Source organism: Oryza brachyantha, chromosome 2 (assembly GCF_000231095.2).
Source record: "Oryza brachyantha chromosome 2, ObraRS2, whole genome shotgun sequence".
Classification (NCBI taxonomy): Eukaryota; Viridiplantae; Streptophyta; class Magnoliopsida; order Poales; family Poaceae; genus Oryza; species Oryza brachyantha.
The window spans coordinates 707,351-732,445 of NC_023164.2; the positions used below are offsets into that span (position 1 = coordinate 707,351).

The 25,095-nt window shown below is 42.1% G+C and overlaps 6 protein-coding genes and 1 non-coding gene across 8 annotated transcripts; 3 read left to right on the forward strand and 4 right to left on the reverse strand.

The window, feature by feature from the left end:
- Nucleotides 1-422: 422 nt before the first annotated feature.
- On the forward strand, nucleotides 423-2,160 carry LOC102710556 (methyltransferase-like protein 23). Its single transcript, XM_040521462.1, is given in 7 exon segments — nucleotides 423-634; nucleotides 976-1,080; nucleotides 1,297-1,383; nucleotides 1,485-1,535; nucleotides 1,615-1,708; nucleotides 1,803-1,937; nucleotides 1,940-2,160. Coding segments are annotated over 7 exon segments (843 nt in total). The 5' UTR covers nucleotides 423-472; the 3' UTR covers nucleotides 2,149-2,160.
- Nucleotides 2,015-6,220, reverse strand: LOC102709055 (protein Abitram). 2 transcript variants are annotated; one of them, XM_015834184.2, is made up of 7 exons: nucleotides 5,464-6,220; nucleotides 4,873-4,921; nucleotides 4,016-4,142; nucleotides 3,865-3,935; nucleotides 3,712-3,784; nucleotides 2,896-3,019; nucleotides 2,015-2,076 (listed from the first exon to the last, which is right to left on the reverse strand). In XM_015834184.2, exons 1-6 carry the CDS (start codon nucleotides 5,819-5,821, stop codon nucleotides 2,906-2,908), a joined length of 792 nt encoding a protein of 263 aa, XP_015689670.1. In that variant the 5' UTR covers nucleotides 5,822-6,220; the 3' UTR covers nucleotides 2,015-2,076; nucleotides 2,896-2,905. The 2 variants fall into 2 exon arrangements, with proteins under 2 accessions (XP_015689670.1, XP_006648245.2); XM_006648182.2 differs by lacking the exon at nucleotides 2,015-2,076 and adding an exon at nucleotides 2,592-2,682.
- Nucleotides 6,221-7,714: 1,494 nt separating this feature from the next.
- LOC102709340 (transcription factor TDR-like) lies at nucleotides 7,715-10,686 on the reverse strand. The gene is made up of 8 exons (XM_040520951.1): nucleotides 10,527-10,686; nucleotides 9,951-10,137; nucleotides 9,708-9,809; nucleotides 9,566-9,617; nucleotides 9,402-9,485; nucleotides 8,663-9,184; nucleotides 8,110-8,571; nucleotides 7,715-8,024 (listed from the first exon to the last, which is right to left on the reverse strand). The coding sequence occupies exons 2-8, from the start codon at nucleotides 10,118-10,120 to the stop codon at nucleotides 7,797-7,799; spliced, it is 1,620 nt and encodes a 539-aa protein (XP_040376885.1). The 5' UTR covers nucleotides 10,121-10,137; nucleotides 10,527-10,686; the 3' UTR covers nucleotides 7,715-7,796.
- A 1,932-nt stretch (nucleotides 10,687-12,618) lies between these two features.
- On the forward strand, nucleotides 12,619-13,758 carry LOC102710844 (ubiquitin-conjugating enzyme E2 28-like). The gene is made up of 4 exons (XM_006646735.3): nucleotides 12,619-12,784; nucleotides 12,905-13,032; nucleotides 13,192-13,296; nucleotides 13,378-13,758. Exons 1-4 carry the CDS (start codon nucleotides 12,715-12,717, stop codon nucleotides 13,519-13,521), a joined length of 447 nt encoding a protein of 148 aa, XP_006646798.1. The 5' UTR covers nucleotides 12,619-12,714; the 3' UTR covers nucleotides 13,522-13,758.
- A 42-nt stretch (nucleotides 13,759-13,800) lies between these two features.
- Nucleotides 13,801-13,882, forward strand: TRNAS-GCU. The gene has a single exon. It is a non-coding gene; the product is annotated as a tRNA-Ser (tRNA).
- A 731-nt stretch (nucleotides 13,883-14,613) lies between these two features.
- On the reverse strand, nucleotides 14,614-17,960 carry LOC102711126 (rac-like GTP-binding protein 6). Its single transcript, XM_006646736.3, has 7 exons — nucleotides 17,754-17,960; nucleotides 16,617-16,704; nucleotides 16,404-16,513; nucleotides 15,972-16,035; nucleotides 15,336-15,400; nucleotides 15,163-15,228; nucleotides 14,614-15,078 (listed from the first exon to the last, which is right to left on the reverse strand). The coding sequence occupies exons 1-7, from the start codon at nucleotides 17,850-17,852 to the stop codon at nucleotides 14,977-14,979; spliced, it is 594 nt and encodes a 197-aa protein (XP_006646799.2). The 5' UTR covers nucleotides 17,853-17,960; the 3' UTR covers nucleotides 14,614-14,976.
- Nucleotides 17,961-20,452: 2,492 nt separating this feature from the next.
- Nucleotides 20,453-24,442, reverse strand: LOC102709625 (bifunctional protein FolD 4, chloroplastic). The gene is made up of 5 exons (XM_006648184.3): nucleotides 24,137-24,442; nucleotides 23,597-23,904; nucleotides 22,845-23,081; nucleotides 22,589-22,756; nucleotides 20,453-21,266 (listed from the first exon to the last, which is right to left on the reverse strand). Exons 1-5 carry the CDS (start codon nucleotides 24,357-24,359, stop codon nucleotides 21,096-21,098), a joined length of 1,107 nt encoding a protein of 368 aa, XP_006648247.2. The 5' UTR covers nucleotides 24,360-24,442; the 3' UTR covers nucleotides 20,453-21,095.
- Between the last annotated feature and the right edge of the window lie 653 nt (nucleotides 24,443-25,095).

The window sequence follows — 25,095 nt, forward strand, 5'->3', positions numbered from 1 at the left end:
GTGGCAGATCTAGCCAACGAGATTAGCGGGATCTGAATACTTTAGATAGAGTTTCAGCCTTCCTTTTTATTAATCTTTGCCATAAAATTTTAGGAAGATCTTCGTGAGGGCTCCACTGACTTTAACAGGGGTAGCGGTGACTCAAGTCCCCGTCGCCCCATGTTGGAATTAAGAGAGTGGAGGCATACCTTAGAGAGTGGAGGCATACACACACCAGCCAAGCTCAAGTATAATTTTAAATTTTGGAATTAAGAGTGGAGAAATATAGAAAACAAATATAAGATTTTAACAAGAACTCAATTGTACATTGAAGTATCGTAAAACACAAGAATTATCGTCACCCAAGGCTACGCACTCCTTTGGATCCTTTTTAAATTCAAAGGAGAACCCAAGAAGAATTTCAAATTCATGGGCCGTGTAGCCCGGCCCATCGGCGCTAGAAAGCAAGGCCCACTACGCACTCCTGCGCGCCATGGAAACCGCCGCGTTGGCGTCTAGCTCGACGGCGGAGGTGGAGGCCGGCCGACGCGCCGACGCCGACGCCGCTCCCCCGCGCATGACCACCGTCTCCAAGCACTACTTCGGCGGCGCCTCGTCCGACCGCGATCACGACCTCCGCGTGGATATCGTCGAGGTACTACGGCACGGTGCCAACCTGCGTGTTGCGTTGCGCCGGCGGCCGGCTAGTGCTCTAGGTACCTCTCTCCAAGAAGCTCGCTGCTGTGGTGGTAGCTGGTAGATCTCGACGCGGCATGACGGAGCACGAGCACCGTGGCTGCGATCGACGGTGGCGGCGCCGTGGCTGGGGGTAGCGAGCGCGATTGATGCAGGACAGGTGTTCGGCGGAATGCCGCACAGCGGTTGTTTATAAGACTCTGGATGCAATCTTTGCTTCGCTTGCAAATTTGCAATTGCTGAAGTTCTGTGTTTTGTACTGCCGAGTTTTTCTTAAAGACAATTGCTCTTGGCTCGCAGAATATAGAAGAGGATTACGGGATGTTTGTATGGCCATGCAGTGTCATTCTAGCAGAGTACATGTGGCAGCAGAGGTCACGCTTTATTGGCTCCAAAGTTGTCGAGGTATTACTTGTCATCTTTATATGCTGCTCTTGAGTGTTAATGGTTAGTATTTATTTATTTTTTTTGAAGCGGGTGTTAATGGATAGTGATACTTGTCCTTGTGATGATCAAGAATAAATGCACTTCAATTCTCTCTATTTCTGAGCATTCTGTTCGTTCTCTCCAGTTCTGAGCATATTTTGTACCACAATTTTAATTTGCATATATGCTTTTCAGCTTGGTGCTGGAACCTCGCTACCAGGGTTAGTAGCTGCAAAGGTTGGAGCCGATGTCACACTGACAGACATCGCCCATAATACAGAGGTTAGTTCATCCATCTAGATATAAAATACAGACGGTGCTGTAGTTCATCCATCTAGACTAATTAAATTTCCCCTCTTTATGTTTTGTACTTTTGTTAATAGGTCCTGAACAACATCAGACAAGTATGCAGACTCAATAATGTCAATTGCTCTGTAAGTTTTTTATTTGGAGGGAAATTGTTGCTCTTTGCCGTCTATCACATAGGTTAACAACTCAGCAACAACCATGCAGGTATTAGGACTTACCTGGGGAGAATGGGATGAACCTATATTTGACCTGCATCCTGATGTTATTCTTGGAGCCGACGTGCTTTACGATTCAGCAAGTAAGCTACACGAGGCCCACCTCTCCTCTGTATTTGTAATTTTGCATGACTATCATATTGACTGACCGGCATACAACTGCATCAATTTGGCTAGAGTTTGATGACCTCTTCGCGACAGTCACCTTTCTGTTGGAAAATTCCCCTGGGGCGGTGTTCATAACCACATATCACAATCGCAGGTTCCAGGAATTGTTTAGCCCCCTTTATTTTCTCTTGAAAGAATTTCATGGAGCCCAATCTTAATGAATCTATTTGATCCTGAATGCAGCGGCCATCATCTGATTGAATTTTCAATGGTAAAGTGGGGTTTAAAGTGTATAAAGCTTCTGGATGGCTTCTCCTTCCTTCCATCATCCAAGGCTGCTTCACTACAAGGAAACATCCAGCTTGTTGAGATTGCACTTGCCAAGCAAAAACCAAATTGCCCTTCAGCTGATTAGAAAAATCTATTGCAATATTCAGCATGCCAGTTTTGTTTCATGCGTTTCAGCATTATGGGGGCTGACAGCAAGAGCATGTCATGTGAACTTACAGGAGCAACACCATGTAAACATGTAAAATTTCCCATAGAAGGGTGTGGAAACAATAATCACCAAAGCAAAAGTTATATGTCAATAATTGCACCAATTCTCCAACATAACTTGAGTGAACATGTTGAGTCCATATCAATGAGATTCTACTCATCAGATATAGCATGTGGGGACAGTGGGGGTGGCACTCAGTTGTAATACAGTGAAACGAGTCCAGCACAGATGCTCCTCATTTTGAGGTTCACATGATTCCAGTTCACAAATCCGATTTGCCACTTGGTAAGCTAGGAGGGTGAAATATCAGTGTGCTAACTGATGAAACTTTTATCAGACTGTCCAGCAAATCCCAAGCAGAAACTTCTGCAAAGCAGACAATACGGAGACTTCCTTGGCACCTCAGGTATCAGCACCAGTAAGTATAAATCTGGAGTTAACTTTCGAATTCTGCAAACAGGTAAAATAAATGGCAATGGACTATCAGTGCAAGGATCTTACATCCAGAGCTAATGGTTTTGACTCAGGGGTAAGCTGTGGCATTGTAGTTGAAACTACTGCATGCACAGACAAGATGATGCATGAAAACCTCAGTTCTTTTTACCATTAAGAGCTGAAGGAAATATGAATAAATGATGGGGCACTTATTGTCCAGCCGGTTACCTTTTGAATGTCAGCATGTTCCTCTCAAGTTCTTGTACTCATCGTAACTCAGAAATTTATCCTTGATTTTTAGCCAATCAGCTGGTTTTGGCATAAAAATTGCTATATATCCTTCTCTGTCAGCCTATAAAAGAAGGAAATGTAATTTTCTTAGTCAGAGTAGAAAAAAAACTTGCCCAGGTGAAAATATCAACATGATAGATCAGCAATGTATGCAACATTCCTGGCAATGATAAAAAGGTGCTGCGGTGTATGAAAAACACCCAGTGCTCCGCATTCCACAGACTTATTCACACTTAAGGTTTCATCGAATGCAAAATATGGACATGAGAAGGGGCTCAATCTAAACCTCCCGCTTCACCAATCTGTGTTCATGACATACCAAATACAATAGCTGTATTTATGACATATCAAAGACAGATGTGCAACTTACCCGTGTTCATCTGGAATCTGACCAAGTTTTTTAACCCAGTCTGATTTCCTATGATGACATGTTTGACTTAATGTCCCAATTCTACTCACTTGTGAATGACACCAGCATTAAGTTCTACACGTGAATTAATTTCAAGGTCTCATTGCTGTGCATGGGCTCTTTTGCAAAGGATGGAAGAACAGTAAACATTATCTTCTGTGATAAATAAAATTGTTACCTATACAGAAATATAGAATAATATTTTGTATGTATGTATGATCACTGTTCTGATGCATCAGACAAGAGACAACAATAACAAAGCAGCAAACAAGCCCTATTAATAGTTTATTATTTAACACCCAAAGAAAAAAAGGGGACTTGGTGGGTCAACATAGGATACTCACAGAGGTGTTAAGTAGGTCTGGTTGCTTAATCAATCTATCATTAATCTCCAAAAGTGATCCTTTCACACAACACCTACATGAGTTTAGCAAAAAAACTCAGTGCCAAAAAAAAGGGCAATATACATTCTTGATAGGGAGATCTAGTGGACCAACCTCACTACAAAAGAATTACCATGTGTGCAGACCTTACACAATGCAGAATTTTCTTGCAAATGTTGTGCATTCTGTGAAAAATCACAACCAGTTCATGCTTCCATAGTTCCATTTAATCAATCAATGATACAACAATGCTTCAACCAGTTACCCTTTTGCGTTTCCCTGTGACTTTCATCTCACTGCGATCTGACTTCCCAACATTGAAATCAACACTAGTTATCCCCCCTTCCTCTTTAAATGCAACATGGGAAGGAGCTAAACCAACCACACACAACCTGATGTTTTGAGAAACAGAAGAAACCAATGAGACAAAAAAGGGGTTCAGGTCCATCACAGAAGCATTAAGTAAAACAAGGGATGGAGATGGCACATTTCAGCTCAAGCTACATCAGAAAATATTTAACTATCACTGGATGAAGCATTCCTTAAGAAAGGTAAATCAACACTATGATGATACTCTTTACGAATGCACTAGCCGTAGTTATCTATTACCTAGAGTTCTGGATATATCCCATTGGGGAAAACACACCATAGTGATTTATTGCCTGCTTTAGATCCATCTCGTGAATATTTAAAAAGGTCACTAAATGACTATTATAACATTTTTCTCATGGTTCTTAAAGCGTCAAGGTGAGGCAAGATGACACACCAAAGCTCAATTGCCTAGGCAACGCCTAGGCGTTCAAGACGGCAGTCAAGGCGACGCTTTACATGCAAGAGCGCAAGAGGAAGATCAGAGATCTAAGATGCAGAGCAAAGAGGAGGGGAGAGGAAGAGCAGAGGATTGGAGAAGAGGTAGAGTAGAGATCCAAGAGACAGAGCAGAGAGGAGGAAAGGAAGAGCAAAGACGAAGAACATGGAGAAGACGAGATGAAGAGCAAAGAGGATTGGAGAGGCTGCGTGATGGCAATGCTTTGCCTTGCACGGCCGTTCAGATGCCTAGGAGATGCTTTTAAAACCATGATTTTCCTAAGGAAGAACGATTTTGATTTCCTGGGAGCTTACCCGTTTGGATGGCGGTACACATACTGATCATGTCCTGGATTGAGAAAGTCTGGCCAAGAAAATGACAAGAGAGCAATTAGAAGGTATGCTTAAGTTGCAGTTGCTACTAACTGCAGCATAACTGGGTCAATTCAACATAAGGTTCTGAGAAAACTCAGAATGTTAACAGCAATCAGAGGGACATGGTGCAGACAATGAGCAGCAAAATATGAATAAGCAATGTAAGATACGGCCTCTTATTTTTCAAAAAATAAAAAAACTTGGATTGATCAAATAAAAATAAATTCCTAGATAAAACAATTTAGTATCTGGTATTTCATCAGTAAATTGAGTAAACTAATCCATACTTCGACAGTTCAAAGTTTGCACACATCTGATTGCACGGTGGAAAAGCTAGAGATTTCAGCCGAAGTGAAGAAATTGGAGCTCCACCTAATAAGCTTCAAGAACTTCTCGACCTTCCTAAGCTTCCCTAACCTTAACAACAGAATGCCAGGTTCCCTAACATCGAAGCTCTCTCTATGAACATACCCAAAACTTAAAAAAGCTCAAATCTTTTACAACGGATATGGGTCTACGAATCAAAAGTACCAGCGACGAAGTAGCGCGCGAAGTTGGCCTCCACGGCAGAGGGCGGGAACGGCGGAAGATCGCCGGCGTCGGGGACGATGAGGGCGCGGGTCTCCTTGTCGACGGAAGACTCCCGTCGCGGGGACCTGTCACGGGGAGGCGCGTCCACGGATGCAGATTCCTCCGCCATTTGGGCCCCGCGGATCTCCCTTCGCCGCCGAGCAGGAGAGCCCGCGCGTCGCCGTGGGTTTTTTTGCTTTTGCGGCGGCGGGCGAGGAGAGGAGAGGAGGGGAAGAGGGGGCAGCGGCCAAGTCCAAGTGCGTGGGAGCGCCAACACCGTTGGATCGTTCGATCCAACGGCCTGCACCCCACCAGTCATGCATGGTTTTTTATTCTTCTTTTCCGTGCTATTCCAATTGTGTACTCGTGCAAACTGCCACTGGTAACTCGTTTTAAAATATATATGTATTTCTAGATTATTTATCAGTGATTATTCCAATTGTGATTGCCATGTAGAGAGTATCTAGTTGTGACCTGTGAGATGACTTGTGAGATGAAGAAACATAGATAAACTCAACACAATGATTCAATTGATCCCGGAACACATGTACATCTAGACATATTAGGGTCATTTCTTGGCATCTTAAAAGAAGTGACAATCGTAAATTTGCCATTGGTTTAAATGTTATTGTAGAACTGTCACTAGAAAATTACAAAAATACCACTGGAACCATCATATATTGGGATGCATCCTTGAAATTTAGAAAAAACCAGTGGCAAATTTGCAAAAGCCCCTAAAAGAAAAGGCCTAACGATATATTTGTAAACGGAAAATAATCTGTGAATAAAACTTTTACATATGTGTTCGTAGCGATCTAAAAACTAAAGCTAGAAAATAAATTCTGGTAAAAAACCCCTCAAAATCAACTACAAATTTAATGTTATAAATTCAAATTTAGGGTTATAAACATGACCCAAAGCCAAAGGATGTATGTCACTCTTAACATAACCACTCAACCAACTTATAGCACTAGGATCATGACGATAAGGGTAGAGTGGTGCCACAAATAGTATCTCACTAGTATCTAATAAGTAAAATCGGAGTATCCCGTGACAATACCATATTTCATCATAAAAGTATATTGCATAGACTATCTATGCCTCTCCACCCTAAAATATACAAAACAAAAGAGAAAAACCTCTTTCAATAACCTCTTCATCTTTTGCTAGCGGTACAGACTCTCCATCCATTTTCTTTTATCTTTGTTATGACATAGAGTGAAGTATGAAAAGTTCCTATGGCTAATGTTATAAAAACAAGAGATTAGAGAATGCGAAAACAAAAAGGTACTTTCTTTGATCCCATAATGCTTATTGTTTTGGACAGGGCCAAGGCCAAGATCAAACTTTTAAATATTTAACTGTAAATAATTTTTAAAATGTTTACTTTAGAAGTATAAAGAATATGCGTACATATAGATTAATCTTATAAAGCAATTCAATAAAATCATATATCTATTGATATATATTTTGAGTAAATTGTATTCTTGCCCATATTTTATACCCATGTTTCACCTTGGACCACATCTAAACACATATTTATATTTTGGATCTAATAAATTTAAAACCGCTGCGGTTTAAACCACCCCAATCATTTTTTCCCAAGTACACACCAATGACCTAAAATATTGGCTCTGGTGCACCACCGAACTCTCATCTATATACACGTGTGGTGTATATATTTACCAAAATGGAGGTTATACATGGCTAGAGAAGTTGTTTGAGGTGATCCAAACTGTAGGAGTGATAAATTTAACTGGTCTAAAATAGAGGATAGGTCTAGGTCTCAAAGTGAAACCTAAAAAATAAAATGTATCTAAAAATGTAACTTACTCATATATAGGTTCTAAAGAAAAGTGATAGTCAAGACCAGGTAATTATCAAAAAGATGAAAGTATTAAGGTACTGAGAGCTAGAGTGCAGGAATATGAAAATGAATTTATGAAAGGACTCTTAATATAACATAAAACGTCAAATTTGACCCATGTCTTCGTACGAAAACACACGGTAAAAATACTCCATTTGTTTTATAATATAAAATATTTTAACTATATTTAGATTTATCCACCAATCAATATATACTATTTACATATATGTCTAAATTTATAGGTATCTATACGAATCTTGATAATGCTAAAAAAATACATTATAAATTCTAGCCACATTTCAGTCGTCATCATGCGTGTCAGTAATCACAAATACACACAAGTAATGATCAAATCCGCCATTATTATCGTGTTGCTTTCTCGAACGATCAGAGTGTGTATATATAGATGCATGCATGGTATAATTAATTATGAATCAAACGCGAGGTAATGCAGGTGATGCTGATGGTATCCGCCGCCAACTTCGTCGTGGTAGTGCTCTCCAGCCGCCGCCGCCGCCGCCTGCCCGCCGTCGAACTTCACCACGTCGTCCTCCTGCGGCGGCGACGGCCACACGCCGGGGTACGTCTCCCGCGTCACCTCCAGCAGCGAGTCCCTCACCCTGTCCGCCTGCACCGCCACCTCGTTGTCCCTCACCTGCAAATGCAAACCTCATCGATCAGCTCTCGATCAGTGTCAGTGCGTGCGTGCACGTGCATGGCCATGGCGGTGGGTGGCGTACCATGACGCGGAAGACGTTGAGGACGAGGGTGTTGTAGGTGGTGACGTTGACGTTGATGACCTCGAGGCCGAGCGCGTTCATGGCGTCCATGAGGCGGACGAACCCGCCGGGCTTGTGCTCCCACAGCACCTGCACGAACAGCTCGTTCCCCTGCACCTGCCGCACCTCCAGCTGCGGCTCCATGCGGTGCCCGCCGCCGTCGCCCACTGCCTCCTTGCTCTTCCTGCCGCCGCCGGCTGCGAGGGGCTGCTGCTGCTGATGGCTGTTGGGCGGCGACGCATCGTCGTTGTCCAGCCCGACGAGGCTCGCCGGCGGCGGGTGGTCGATGAGCACGTCGGGTGGCTTCGACACGTCGCCGGGGTGGAGGTGGTTGTCCTCCAGCTCGTCCTGCAGCTCCTTCACCTGCTTCTGCAACCCCACGATGTAGTCGATCGCGTCCCCAAGAATCGACGCACGATCCATCTAGGATTCGTCACAAGAATCGTGAGTTCATGGCCGTGGAGATCGGCGATCGACGACGACGCCGCCGGCGGCGATGGTGATACACTGATACCTTGGTGATGTTTGGGACGAGCGACCGGAGCTTGTAGAGGTGGTCGTTGAGCTTCTTCCTCCGCTTCCTCTCCGCCACGAGGTTCTTGCACTGCTGCCTCTTCGCGCCGCCCGACCGCCCCTCGCCGTCGCCGTCGTCCTCCGGGTCGCCATGCAGCTCCCTCCCCTCCGACCCCGACTCCACCCCGCCGCCTGCCGCCGCCTGCATATGCTCCTGCACCGCCACCGACGGATCGCTCACCGCCGCCGCGTACTGCCACGCGCCCGCCGCCGCCGCGTCGCCGCCCACGGCGTCAGCGCCACCCAAGAACGGGTCGGCAGCGGCGGCGTCGAACAGATTAAGCGACGAGCCCCCGTACATCAGCCTCTGCGGGTCGGCGCCGCCGTCCCACTGGAAGCCAGGCGTCTCCAGCGGCGGCCACGTCTGTCCACCATCGTCTCCGGCGCCGGCGACGATAGCCCTCGCCGCCACGTCGCCGCACTGCGCCATGACCAGCTCCGCCATCCGCTGCTCCTCCGCCATCTGCACCAACACCGATCAGCAGCAGCTCATCCACCAACCACGCATCACAGTCTTTATACGAATCCATTCCCAAAAAATGCAAAGGCCGTTGCGTGCAGCTAACCGCAAGCTCCCCGGCGTCGTTGGTTCACGCGCATGGCGTGATCAGCCGCCGCCGCGTCCTTCCCCTAACTACTCCTTCCCTAACCAAACCGATCAACCGACCACCACCACTCACATATCTCGACGCGACGAGCTCGACGAGGCCGCCGGCGACGGGGACCAGCAGCCGGGTCTTGGCGCCGGCGACATCAACCTCCTCCTGCCACACAAGCAAGCGCAGCTCATCAGTGACAATGGCAGTGAGATTCATTCAGCTGCTAGTTCAGTGATGATTCTTACACTGCTGCTCTGCCAGATCGGTTGGTTGGACAGCAATGCCTGCGTATGCATCCTGATGGATAGTGACAGAGATTCAGATGCTCAGAGTCGATTCGCAGGTAATCAAAAATTCAGAACATGTGTCGATCGATTGATTGATTACCCTATGGAGGAATCGAGTGGGATTGAAGAAGGCAGGTCGCACAGAGCCGAGACCTGAGCTTCCAGCTCACTACTGCAGCAGAACCCTGCCATCTCCAAGAACCTGAAATTAATTTTGTCAAAGACAGACAGTCATACATACATGCAGAAATTGCTACTTTGCATGGATGAATATTCCAGGTGATGATTTCAGGAAGAAAGGATGCATCGTGATGTAGAAATTATAGAGTAATCAATGGCATGCCTCTGATCAGGAGAGAGCCTCCAGTAGATGTAGTAATCCCAGCCATCCTCACCAACAAGAGGCCTCAATGCAGCATCCAAACTGGTGCCACCTCCATTGACAGCAGCAGCAGCAGCAGCAGCATCAGCAGCATTGCTGCTCTTCATCATCAAGTGGTCTCCTCCTCCCATATGGTGATCACCTTACCCTAGGAGTGACACATGAAATCAAGAAAATGGATGCAAGTGTCAGTTGCAGGCTTACAGCATTCACAGGCTTTCTTTCTTGCTGTCAGGACAGGATATGTTGATGTCACCAATGTTAAAAGGATTCAGGGCTATGATCACCGCAAAGGACAATCAGATTTAGTCTGCATGTTCATGCACTAACTGTATGGACAAAAAGGTAAAAAGAAGCAGTAATAATGCTATATATGACAAATGTATATTAACTGAGCTTGGAGATCTCCATTTATTTCTGAATGAAATTCAGTAACTTAAGAGAGACAGCTCAAAACTTCATTCTTCAGGCTCACCAGGATGATATGTCAAGTCTTGTCTAATCAATTTTTGGCATTAAACAGAGAAAGAAAGGTACCTTCTGGCTTCCTGAGATCGCTTCAACCAAGCTGAGGAACTATGGCAGTGATCAACAGGTTGAAGAGAATGGCATCATCTGATAGCTATTGGTAACTGAAGAATCATTTGTACTGCAGGGCTATTGCATCATGCAGATATATAGGTCACATGTGTGTGTTTCTCTGAATTTAGCCACGGCTATCTGATGATGTATGGTAACTATGTACTCAGAAATTGTTGTCAAGTGAAATATCATAGTTTATTTCAGTTCTTTACTTGTATTGCTCTGAAGGTTGTTATGAGTAGGTGAGTTGCAAGAAAGGCATGACAATTCTCTAACTCCAATACAAATGCTATTGTATATAAGACACGCATAATCGCAATTACGACGCAAATTACGCAAGGAACGATTTTGGTTATGCTACATGTATCATGGAGATAAAATGGTCACAAGAACCCTATTTTTCACGAGTTATGAGTGAAAATTCAGAAGTTGTCTGATGCTGGAGAAGCAATAATAAGATCAAGGGCGTAGATATGTAACATTTTTCAAATGAACAGGATGAAACAGAGCCCGGGCCTGGTCTGGTCCCTCCCCATTGGCAGCAGACAGCAAACGTAAGAGGTTGTTGAATCGAAAAAGGCTTAGCTGGTGAGATATTTGCTGATGTAATGTTACTCCGTCGTCCACGCTTCAAAGTTCAGTTCAACACTCACATGATAAAAAGGACAGGCAGAGCAGAAAGGAAAAGGGATAACTACAAAACCCATAAGCCGTTGGAGAGTTTTCAGATTTAAACATGAACATAAAAACATTTCTGAAGTCTGTAAAATTGAACAGACACCAGAAAGTCTTTATCTTTCAGAAACTGCATCCAGATATATGGTTCCTCCTCAGCTTATTAAGCAATATATCCAAGTCTTAATTGCAAATATGAGCAGGCAATCTTCTGCTGTTTCAGAAATCATAATGTTACCCTTTAAATTTGACAGAAAACTCATTATGTTCATAAGTCTTATCCCATTATATGGACAATTTGCAATTTTCCAATTTCCAGGAACCAGAAGATATGGACAATTTGACAGACTTCAAAAGTCCTCTCTCTTCAGAAACTGCATGTTGATTTATGGTTCATCCACAGTTTATTATAAGCAATAGTATATCCGAGTGACAATTGCAGAGATGAGCAGGCCATCTTCTGATGTTTCCGAAATCAGGACCACCCTTTAAATCTGACAATAAACTCATTATGTTCAGAACTAGTCAATCTTGTCTGATGGTTGTCGGCAAGAGAACAACTGCAGCAATCACTGTCAATTAGTCTTTCAGAAGACAAGTAACAGTCAAGTATTTTGTTCTTTCTGCAATCTGAACATCCTTGCTGCAATCATCATTGCAGCATATAGATATAGTAAATTAACTGATGGAAGTACAGCACAAAGCTGTTGCTTAGCCCAGCAGATCTGAAATCACTGGTGCCAAACGAACTGTACATTCCATCCGTTTCATTTGCATCAGCAAGAGCATGAGATGATGGGAATTATGCCCAATCCTTCGAGAACATGGGGGCAAGAACCAGCAGGTACTACTGTACTAGCAGTATATAATTTGGTCTTGAATGGCACATGATTCTTTTCGTGATAAGCTCGAATATTATTTTTATTGACAGTAATGTGGAAACGCGCTCAACAAAGTTGGCCGGTGTTGGATGCAAAGATGGATTCCTGCAATGCAAAATCTGACCTCTTTTTTCTTGCCTCTGAAATGGACATGGAGGGATCAAGTTCCATGAACTAGAGCCATCAGAAATAAAGCTTGGCACTACTTCTCCCACTTGGACTTGCACTTTTGGTCAGAATCCCTACTCTCTTTAACTTCATGAGGAATTCTCTTTGGAGTCCTAACTTTCAATTTATGCACAAGAAACACAGATATGCATTGCAAGTTTGCAACCACTTGTTTAAGCTTTAAAGAGAATATTTGGCAATGATAAAGATGTTTTATATTATTATCATGACTTCTTCCCTTTTTCTTTTCAATGTCCCATTCAAGAATCATATACCGTTTGGACCTTGCTAATGTGTCGGTATATATAGCCTGGCGATCATCGGTACCCGGACCATCGAAACAAACATTCTTCAGTCTGATCTTGAGATCAAGGCACTCTTCCATTCCCATCTCAAGAACCAATCAAGGAAAGAAATCAATGGCACTGAGGAGAATAATCAAGGAGCTCAAGGACCTTCAGAGGGATCCGCCGACTTCCTGCAGCGCTGGTGATATGCAGATCTTTGCATTTACATCCTGACATTTTTTCAGACAGAAAAGTTCAGAAACAAAACCAAGAAGCTCTACAAAATAAAATTTCTTATATCTGTTCACTGATGATAATTCAGGGCCTGTGTCTGATGACATGTTCCACTGGCAAGCAACAATCATGGGGCCCAATGACAGCCCCTACTCTGGGGGAGTCTTCCTGGTGACAATCCATTTCCCTCCTGACTACCCATTCAAGCCTCCAAAGGTATGTAATGCAACCATCATAAACCACACTCACTCATCACCAATCACTTCAATCAAGATCCAATTAAGAAGATGAAACCCAGCCATGAAAAATTGGGCTGTCTGATTACTGGATCATGGTCTGATTGATCCATCCATTGATTGGGATCTGGGAGAGCAGGTGGCATTCAAGACCAAGGTGTTCCATCCAAACATCAACAGCAATGGCAACATCTGCCTCGACATCCTCAAGGACCAGTGGAGCCCAGCTCTCACCATCTCCAAGGTAAAGCAGCAGCATCAGCAGCAGCAGTGTGATCATGGTGAACTGGTGGTGGTGATTAACTAACTCATTGTTGCTGTGCAGGTTCTTCTGTCGATCTGCTCGCTGCTGACGGATCCTAACCCGGATGATCCACTGGTGCCGGAGATCGCGCACATGTGCAAGACTGATCGCCTCAGATACGAATCCACCGCAAGGGGCTGGACGCAGAAGTACGCCATGGGCTAGCTTACCTGCAACTGCAACTGGATTTGTATGCAGGAACACCCCTCCAAAAAAAATTCACCATTTCGATCAGAATTCAGCGATATGGATTCTGTCGTGAGCAAGGATAATAGTTCTTGCTTTCGTTAGGTCTACTGTTGCAATCATAATCATAACTGTCATCTTGTTCTTCTTCTTAACCTATTATTATCAACATCATCGTCTTCTTGATGAGGAATAAAAGCTACAGTTTTGAAGAAATTAGTAGTTCTTGATGGATGAAATTGTTTCAATGTCACAACTGACGCTTTGGCCGAGTGGTTAAGGCGTGTGCCTGCTAAGTACATGGGGTTTCCCCGCGAGAGTTCGAATCTCTCAGGCGTCGTTATTTTTATAAATTTTTTTCTACCACGTGATTCTGCCGAGTTGTAATTCAATTTCACTCTGGTAGTAATATAATTTCACTCTCAGAACATCTATGGTTTTTTCGAGGTGAACTTTCTTTTGGATTGCGCTTTGTTCATCCCTCTTGTGTGAATCAAACGCTAACTACAGTCCACTTGCCGATAGTTGAGCTGGATTAAAAGAACTCAGGTTATGATATTATTATAATCCACTTGTTTGCAGCTATATTTCAAGCGACTTCATGAGCTAAAATATCTTATTATCGGGTCTTTTGAAATCAGGAAGCAATTATCGAGTTGATCTTGGGGTCACAGCTTAGTTTTGAGTTTTCATCACCTGGTGATCTTCGGAAATGATTTGGCATGTACTCTACAAGATGCACGGTTTGTTGACAACAACCCAGCAAATTGTGTCCAATTAATGGTTTTCAAACATGTAGGCATGTCTGATATTGATTCGGCTAGGCTGTTGCACAGATGGCCTTTATAAAATGAGATTGGCAGACACAAAATTCCAGCAGATATATCATACCATAATTTACAGATATGCCTCTAACTGAGAACATGCCCTCCACAATCTTGATAATATCATTATGTTACTAGGGCTAGATGTTGACTCCAGGTAACCATTGGAAGTTGAGTTGCCAACTTGTCTGTCTGCAACTGGGCAAGTCAGAAGAACAACACAGATGCTCCAATCGCTGACAGAATATGAAGGGAAACATAATTTTCCATTGAAGTGAAATAAGAAGGAAAAGAATAAACTGGAGTGCGATTACATCATGTCTACTTATGGAACAGGGATAACAGGAATTTTTTTCTCAAACACGGGAAATACCATCTAAGAAAGTTACCTAATTGCCACGACTTGTCAGTCACACGAGATAATCACAAGGCAGAAAGGAGAAAACGAAACAAACGGATCGCTCATTGCCTCGACAAAGAGGCCTTGCTGCAGCTGCCAGTAAACTAGGATCCCAGACCATGAATGCTGTTTCGCTGAAGCAAGACGCTACAATAATAAAAGCCTGGCAACTTCATCGTTCTTCTTCTTCGTCGTCTACTGATGATTAGATCACAAAATGGAGCACGCCCCCCTTTGTGCCTTTTTCTTCTTCTTCGCCTTCGGTGGCTGCAGCACCACCTTTATTGCCGCATCGAAAACGCCCTTGACATTCTTCAAATCAGATGAGCAGGAAATGGATGTTAGTATCTTGCATGCTATTATACATTTAACAAACAACAGAGGAGACAGCAGTACTAGTTGGGTCTTTGAGCTGCATTCGATGTAGTATGGGGCGCCTATTTGCTTTCTTAGTTCCTCTCCCTACAAAAGTAGAAAGTAAAGAACAAATAGAAGATCAATATATGTCAATGTAATCCACAGGATAGATTAAATAAGGAGGTAATCAATCCACGAGGCCACAACTGTACCTGAGCAGTGGTGATAGGAACAGCACCAGGATGGTCCACAAAAAACTGCTTGTCATCTCGAAGATCTGCAGTGCAATAAACAATGTGAAATGTAAGCGGGCTACAGCTGGATGTTTAGAGGTACAAAGGGATGTTATCTGTAGAATGACTTTTATGAAGAAGTTTAATTTCACAAGACAGGTAGAAACACCAGCCAAAAAAAGAAGCAAAATGGAATTCATCATGACGAGCAAACTGAGGGACATCATGCGATGCCACCAAAACTGAAAGGTAGACTAACTGTTGCATGCTGTTGTACCAATTTAATAGTACAGAAGTAGAACCCAAACGGCAAACATTTCAAAAAGGTTTGAGTTTATCGCAAGATCTTTTTGTAAATTAATCCCACTAGAAAAAAACTATGGCTATTGACATATCTTTACATTCATATTTTTCTCTTTTATACAGCACTCTGCTTCATATTATCACTAAATGATGACACCAGTGCCAAGCATTCACATAAAAAAAACAGCCACAAAATAGGATCATACTAAGTTAGAAATCCCATGCTACTACTTCCATCCAAAATCAAAACAGAAGCTATTGACAGGTAGAAAAGATTAGATTTCTCAAAATGTAGCCTTGTTCGGTTCTTACCAAGCTTTGTTCCCACAAGGATAATAGGCACACCAGGTGCATAATGCTTCAGCTCAGGTATCCACTGAAATATATAAAAATAATGTTTATAGTCAACAAGTTAATATCCGTAAACCATTAGTGGAGACTGAAACAATGACTCGAACCACATGCATGATCAAACCAAACTTAACATGAGCCAAGACGAGGACCAATGGACATAAATCAAGATTGGTATCATCTATTCATCTGGTTGAATTTAAAGATGAATTTAAGCCTAATATAAATTTTGTGGAGCCTAATCCCCAAATAGTACAACTATTATCATTGAAGCAATCACCCATGAAAATATAAATAAACATGCTAGAAGCAACACAAAATTGCATAAACAATCACAAATTAAACATGAGTAACGAACTTCTTACAGCAAACGAATTTTGTATAGTCCCTTACCTTCTTCGAAACATTCTCGTAGCTGGCCTTACTGATTAGCGAGAAAGCCAGAAGGAAAACATCAGCTCCACGATAACTCAGTGGTCTCAGTCTGTTGTAATCCTCCTGACCTGTGGAAGTCCGAAGGAAATAACTTAATAACTTGGTAGCAGAAAAAAAGCATACACGACAGAAGAAGGCATGCTAATCAGCAAAATTTGACAGCCAAATCACCTGCAGTGTCCCATAGCCCGAGGTTGACAGTGTTACCATCAACCACGACGTTAGCACTGAAATTGTCAAACACCGTCGGAACATAATCCTGTCAAAAGCAATGATGCAAACAATGAGTCCACAAATCCTCTCAAGGCACACCCAATTCATAACACATACAAAATCATCAGCCATGGGGGAGAAAGCATAGACATGTACGGTAAATGCGCAATCCATTCTCGAAGTATTGCCGACAATACATTACTAGTACACGTCTAGACCAGACCCAGTGTACGTGGCAGGCAGTCCAGAAGTGGTCCAATGGATAACACTACCTCCCACAAGATGGTCACCATGTCTCAGGGCTCCAAGCTAATCTACCCCCAAAGCAGCCGAAATCTTCTCTTCTTTTGAAGATCTCCTCAAAAGAGGAAAAAATTAATCTTTCAATTGGAGAACTACCCCATGCGCGAAAAGCAAGGGTGCTGTAATTGGTGTGGATTTGCGTGAAAAGAGAAGAAAGAAACGCGCTTACCAACCATGGGGGAAGGAAGGTGTGAGTGGTGGTGGAGGAGGGTACAGGACAACTAGAAAGTCGGGAAAGCGATCTCGAGCTCTCGACCTGGCCGCGGCGGATCCACGGCTCCCCCACCTTGACAGAGAGCGCCAGCCAAACTGATTCGACATTACGAATCAAGAAAATCTGCAAATTTTTTTCGCCCCTAATGTTGCCTACATAATGCTCGCAATCAACGACGAAATCTTCCAGCAAACCGGCTTGAGCGTCGCGTGGAATAAATAACCGAGGCAAGTCGTTGTTGCCTTTTCGATTTGATCCATATTTTGCGGAGAGGTTCGGAGCGTCGTGCAAAAGATCCCCTTTTCCCTCAGCAATGGCAACCCTAGACATGAAAAGGTTGCAATTCGAAGCCGCACTGACGACAAATCAAGAACGGAGACCCCAAAAGGCGGGGAATTTGGCCCCAGATCCAGATCAAGAACCATAATCCTAGCTCCGAGCACCCCCACCCCCGAAGTAAAAGAAGCAAGAAAAAGAAAAAGAGAAAAAAAAAACGTTGCATTGCACAGACCGCAGACATGAAGAAGAAGAAGAAGAAGAAGCGAGGCAGGGAGGGAGGGAGGGAGGAAGAAGCGCACTGTGGGGAAGGTGTTGGAGGTGTAGGAGATGAGCATGCAGGTCTTGCCGACGGCGCCGTCCCCGACGGTGACGCACTTTATGAACCTGGAGGCGCTCATCCTCGCCGCTCGCAGCCGGACGCCGCCGACGCCCTCCTCCTCCTCCTCCTCCGGCCTCTCTCTCTCTTCCTCTCTCTCTCAAAAGAAAGTGAGTAAGTAGGAAAGAAAGAAAGAAATGGGCGGAGGAGAAGAACAAGAAGAAGGGCGGGCCTCGGGGTGGCTAAGATTGGGAGGGAGGGAGGGGAGGAGAGGGTTGCGGGGGAGAGGCGGGGGAAGCGGTCTCCTCCTCCGCGCCGAAATGGTGGGTGGCCAAGCGAAAATGCTCCCTTGAGCTCGCGAGCTCGCGAGAAGAGAGAAGGTGAGGTGGGTGCGGTGGGTGGAGAGAGAGGGGAGGGGTGGCCACGGTGTGCGCGCGCATCATTTCCTTCTTTATTACTGCCCCCTCGACGCGATTATCACGCACGCATACGCCATTAATTATCACTCATTCATAGTACTTGTGGTAGAGTTTGGGGAAATTTTAATTTCGTTTCTTTTTAGTTTAGAAGCAGTATGTAGTTGAAGTTTTAATTACGCATGCAAGAATGTAAATTATTGTTAAAAATATAAGTGATAATAAAATAATTAATAAATTGTATAGTCGATTTGGATAATATTAATGAATTTTTAGGACAACTTTCATATAGAATTTTTTAAAAAACATACTAATTAGAATTAGAATTAGTTCGATAATCATGCGTATAGAAAAAGGGAATATAGGGGGAAGGAGGGCCTCCGAACTTGGTCATAGTATCTGACCGGATTCATGTTACTAAATTGTTATATTTTAAAATAGATATGACAAAAGTAATATATAATTAAAATCTTAGTTTATAAAAATCAGATTAGAAACTTTTATATAGAAGTTTTTTTTCAATAAACACGATATTTAAGTGCTCTGGAAGTGGGACTGCAAAAACCCAAAACTTTCCATTGCAGAACGAATAGGGCCTAGGAAGTATTTTAGGACAGTTTGTTTTTTTTAAATAAAAACTGCTTGCTCCATCGTAAGATATAAGCACTATGGAGAGAGTTTGTCGGCATTAAGAAAATATATGAAAATAAATGAGGAATGGTTGTTATTGATTTAGATGATAAATAAGTAGGTAGAGAGAATATTTTAGGGAAAAAATTTGAACGCTCAAAACAACTATATTATTTTTTAGTGATGGGAGTATACGAAAACTTGATAAGAACTATTTCAAAACCAATGTTTTGCCTTCCATATGTCAGTGATTTGAGAATAAAAGGAATATATTTTTATATATCTCATATTTCCTCGTTGATCCAGAGCTTATTTGGAACGTATGAATGTTACATGATTTTCGCATGAATCAGATTGTTTTTCACGAAAATCCTTTGTTCCAATTTTTAAAGGAGACCTTATTGGCCAATGTGATAGTACTTCTACTACTCTACCATTACTAATTATAGCTGTGATAGTTAATTGTAGGTCACCTGTGTACAAACTGTCAAATGGTACCAGTGTACTGTGGCCTTGCAGATAGTCACCACGGCTGGCAGATGTTATAACGGTGGTTGATGACTTGATGCCATTGTCCTGACCTCCTGTACTCGTTATATTGTTTCAGGGACATGTATATCCCTGTCAGGGAAAAAAAAACTTACTCTCCCTCCCTCTCAATATATAAAGGTTTTGGTCTAAAAATCTTTTATATTTTTTTTGACAAAGGTAGTCTCTATTTTTAAATGATGGTGTATTTGACATTTAGTTAGACATTTTACCATTCGTCTAATAACGAACTTGCTTAATTGTTATTATTTTATTATGATCTAATTTATTATTAAATATATTCCAAGTATGACTTACTAGTATCTTCGTCCCAAAATATAAGTATTTTTACCTTATTTGACATATATTAAGGTGGAGAAGAAAAGACTATAATATCTCTTTATTAAAGAACTAATTAGGTTATAGATCAGATAGGGATAGAACTGAAAAAGAAATTTGACTGAGAAATGATCGATACGATAAGCAGTATTGCGCATAATTCCAAAATATTTATATTCTGATATAAGATTTAAATCTTATAAAGTACTTATATAATGAGTACATTTACATATATTTATCTATTTTTTTTAAATAACGCGAATCGTGTGGTACATGTTGAACGCTGTTAAAAACCAGAGAGCGTAAGAGGCAAGCTTCCAGAACCATGGGGATTTAAAAACTCGCCCACACACCGACCTTTACGTCAAGAGAAGATTTGTAAAGGGCATTTTACAACCGCCCTGGCCCAGTTTATGTCCTTTCACTGTTTTTTTATTGGATCTATTATTTTACCATGTTTTCTCTTTACCTACTTTGTTCTTTTATATTTGTGTCTAGCATCTGCCCAAACTGCAGCATCCATCATTGCCATATTTCTGTCTTCTTCGTATGGGCGGTTTTGCTTGCCACATCAGTAATCAACTGCTCAGTAGTCATTCATTGTTTTTAGGCACTAGTTTATTCTATTATCTTCTAAAAAAGGCACTACTTTCTTGTGTATATACAGAAGATGCACTAAGGTCAACAAACAAAAGGTGCAGACAACACATCAAGTGAAGTTGATGCATCTCATATGTTGTGCAAGATATATCTTTTTTCTGTTTCATCTCTCTATGGTCATATTATAGTTCTAAGTTCGATACATCAAAGAAAAATATCAAAGGGGCCTGCTTTGGAATGCAAGTATTATAGTATGATTTGTGACAGAACTGGACAAAAACTGGCATGGCAAACTTTCCTTAGAAAAGAAATGATTCATGAGCAAATTCTATCCAGCTATGAGTAGTCTCCAGTTGGCAGGAACCAAAACAAAACCATCAGTGCAGTGTACCATACATAAAATAGTATTGACAGCTAATAAAATCCAGTATACAACTGGCTAGACTAGATTGAAGCTCTTGTTTGTTTGTTTCCCTCTCCTGTGCAGTCACAATGACCAGAAGCATCCTCCACTCATTGTACCCAATCAAATTATGGAAACAAATACTGATTACTCATCAGATGGATGGATGGTTCATCCAAGCTTACTAACATCTCAAATTTACCTCGATACCAAATACGACGCTGTATTTGGCCAGGAAAAATATCTCATCATCAAAATTTATTTTATGACTATTGTTGCCGTTTCCTGGTCCAACAAAAGGCACACGGAAAGGTTGAGAAAACCTTATGTTGTAGACGACAGCAAAGGTTAAGTACGCATCCTTTTTTAAATGGATGCTCATCCATTTTTTTACTAAAGGGTTGCACAGTTATTTGAATTTGTGTATCCTTTTAGCTGACTCAACTGTGTTAGCCAAAAGCATCGCAATTGTCATTGGCCCAACACCACCGGGAACAGGCGTGATTAGTCCTGCAATCTTGGAGGCCTCCTCGTAGCACACATCTCCAACCAGCCGATAACCTCGAGGGCTTTCTGGATCCTGAGACATTTCAAATCACTAGTAAGCACAGCATTCTAGAAAATCAGGAAGAGTAGGGAAAGAAATAGCCAAATCACCAATTCCTTTGGAACCTTCCCAGGTATTAACTGAGTCAGGATACAGAAACATACAAACCAAACTCAAATATATGAAGCCAACATTAACTGCAGATTTGTAGTGAATAGATTAATCATCACATATAGCCCAAACACATATGGTACAGTGTGAACAAAATTTACCAACAAAAATGTGGGGGCATAGAAATTTAATAAGGCATTAAGTTTTTATAAATGGGTGCCCAACGGTGGATCACAGTGGGGTGTCCTGGTGTAGATCCTTACCTGTCTTTGATCCCAGCTGTGAGGATCTAGAAAATAAAACACCCTTTGTTCTGGGAAAAAAAATAAAAACAATCTGTCTACTGAGATTGTGACATTTTCACATATGAACCGAACATGATTAGAAACACGTAGTGTACAACCTTTACAGATTATATTGTGATTATGGGTAAATTGCGTTGGTGGTACGCAGAGTTGTTAGGTGGGTGCAATTTAATACATAAACTCATAAAATGCTTATTATGATGCATGAACTTGTTTAGTGTGTGCGAACCAAGTGCAAAATAATATATTATGGCAAATCATGTTGAGTTAAAGTTGATTGGGATGTCACATGCACATAACGAACCGTGAGGAATGTCATATGTGCAATATCCTTTGTATTTATTTTATTTTCCATCGTTTTCTATCTATTTTATACTCTCATTTATGTCTTATAAATCATTTATTTATACATAATATTACTTGCCCTATGTTTGATTGAGCATAAGCATATGTATATGACATTATATTGACATGTGAGCCCACCTGTAATCCTAATCAGTGTCTAACTTAGTGAAATTAGACATAGTATGTTTTTTTGGCTTTGGTTTGCACGCACTAGACAAGTTTGTGCACTGAAACGGGCAATTTACAGGTTTATGTACTAAATTGCATGCACTAGACAAGTTTGTGCACTGAAATGGGCGATTTACAGGTTTATGTACTAAATTGCACCCACCTCGTAGGTTCATGCATCGGTAGCGCAATTTACTCTTTTGTGAACAACACAAGTACACCAGCAGCCATCTGAATCCCACCAACGTGGGGACTCCAGGGACCAAGTAACAATGGAAATTTGCAGGTTCATAACAGATATGCTCTGTTTTTCATGCATGAAACTTATCCATTTAGATCATAACAAATTGGCGTTAAATCAAATAGATCTGCTGAATGTTAGGGAAGAAGAATTAAGGGAGTCCATCAGAAAAGTAGGTGTCTTACATCAACTGGATTGATGCCAACATCAATAATAGCAGCACCAGGCTTTATCCAACTCCCTCTGACCAGGTTAGCAACTCCAACTGCTGCGATAACAATATCTGCTTGTCTTGTTATCTCCTCAGGCTTCTTGGTATTCGAATGTACAATGCTAACAGTTGCATTGGCTTTCTAGTAAATGTATATGATATAAAAACATGTTAATTAAACGCTCCAATAAAATTGTTACAACTAATTGAAATGAAGAATTATTCCATACTTGCAGTAATAATGCAGCAGGCATCCCCACAATATTGCTCCGGCCAATTACAACAGCTCTCTTCCCTTTTATTTCAACTCCATATCTGTGTAGTAACTCCATGCATCCTTTAGGGGTGCATGGAACAAAGAATGGATCCCGACCTTGCATTGCAAGTCGCCCAATGTTCAGTGGATGAAACCCATCAACATCCTTCTCAATACTGACAGCATTCAAAATGTTCTCATCATTCATATGCTGCAAACCATTAGGAATGTTCAGTTGATGGTCAACATAAAAAATTGTGTGATGCTAACAGACAAACACTTCTTTTGATACTAACATTCATATGCCACAAAAAATGTAACCAAGATTAACAGATAACTTCAAGCACCAGCATATATCATCAATTTACAACAAGTGTTGTCAGCACGATCAGAATACCAAAATAGGAATGTAACGGCCTACCTAAAACGAAGAATATGTTCAAATGCATTTTCCAAGTTATTTATTAATAAGATTAATCAGATAGCTTTCACAGCAACATTAAAACAGTTAACAGAAACAGAAACATTTAATGTGCAAATTGGAGGTGGCACCAATATCACAATACTAGCTAAGAGTATTGTGCATAAAGTAATATTTTCATGGCATGAAATAATCTAGGCTTCTCACTGAAAGTAAATTGAACAATCAGTTGGTAAGTGCCAAAATTCAATACTAGTGCATAGGTTATACACATACATTGGCCCAAGAAAATGCTGAAAACTCACATGAGGCAGGGGCAACTGAACCAAGATGCCATGCACCGATGGATCACTGTTAAATGTCGCTATGTGCTTAAGAACCTCATCCTCAGAACTGTCTTCTGGCAAATTGACCTCAAACGACTTGATACCAACCGCCTCACATGCCTTCTTCTTGTTCCGCACGTATGTTTGGGAATCCTTCCTTGACCCAACTAGAATGACTGCCAGCCCAGGCACAATTCCGATTGCATCCTTCATCTTGGCTATTTCAACAGCGATCTCCTCTCGTATCTGCTTTGCGACCAACTTCCCGTCAATGATCTTGGCACAAGCTACACACGCAAACAGATAAAAAGGAATCATCACATCAGTGCACCAGCAAATACAAGGATCACTTCACATGTTCCATTTGCAACTACACATACTCAACAACGAAATCAACGTATCTAACGCTACCTTAACCTTAACCTGAAGAGCTCGCCCAACCACACAATATTGAGCACGAATGAATAGAACAGTCACAGTCTCACAGAGCAGAACACGAGAAGAAGTGGGCGCAAGCACCTGAGTCGGTAGAGGAGGCGGCGGCGGCGGAGGAGGAGGAGGAGGAGACCGAGGCCATGCCGCCCGTGCGCGGGAGCGGCGCGGCGACGAAGAGGGGCCTCCGCGGCGGCGCGGCAGCGGTGGTCGGGCGGAAGCGGGACGGCTGAGCGAGGAGGGCGCGGCGGAGCGGGAGGAGGCGGGAGGTGGCGGAGGAGGAGCAGTCGGAGAGTATGGAGGACGCCATGGCCGCTAGGGTTTAGGGGCCCTGATGCTGCGGCGGCGGCGGCGGCGGGAGGTTTTTCGCGGGGGGAGAAGAAAGGGAAGGGGAGGAGGAGAGAAAGAGCCGAAAAGAAAAGGGAAATGGCGTGGAAAAGCAGCAGCCGGTTTACTAAACCCCACGAAACAACAAGGGTTTAGGGCTAATTAAATAAAATGATTTAGGGGATAATTAATAATTAAAGGGGCTCATTTGAATTTGTGATGGCATAAATTTATCCTAAGATTTTTCTTATACAGAAATTTATCTATTGGCCAAGTAAGTACGTATCATTTATTAATATTTATATAAATCTCAGCGATACTGGAATGTCTTATCTTGTGAAATAGAGGTAGTATAAATTTTGGAGAATGTGTTTCCTCGTTTTAAAGAAAACGTGATGTGAACAAAAAAATTGAGAATAGGATTTTTAAAAAAATGCATACTACGGCCGTGTTCGGCGGAGGGATGGATAAGTTAACTTACCCGATACGTTTTACGAAAAACGTAGTAGTAGATTCGTACATAATTAATTAATTATTAATTATTAAAAATATAAAATAGATTAATATTATTTTTTAAAACAACTTTTTTATAGAAATTTTCTTGTAAAAAATATACAGTTTATCAGTTCGGGAAGCGTGTGCGCGGAAAACGAGAGAGCTAAGTTAACTTAGCTGGGTGGCGATGATTCCCAAACAAAAGGTAAATTTCGCAAAGCTAT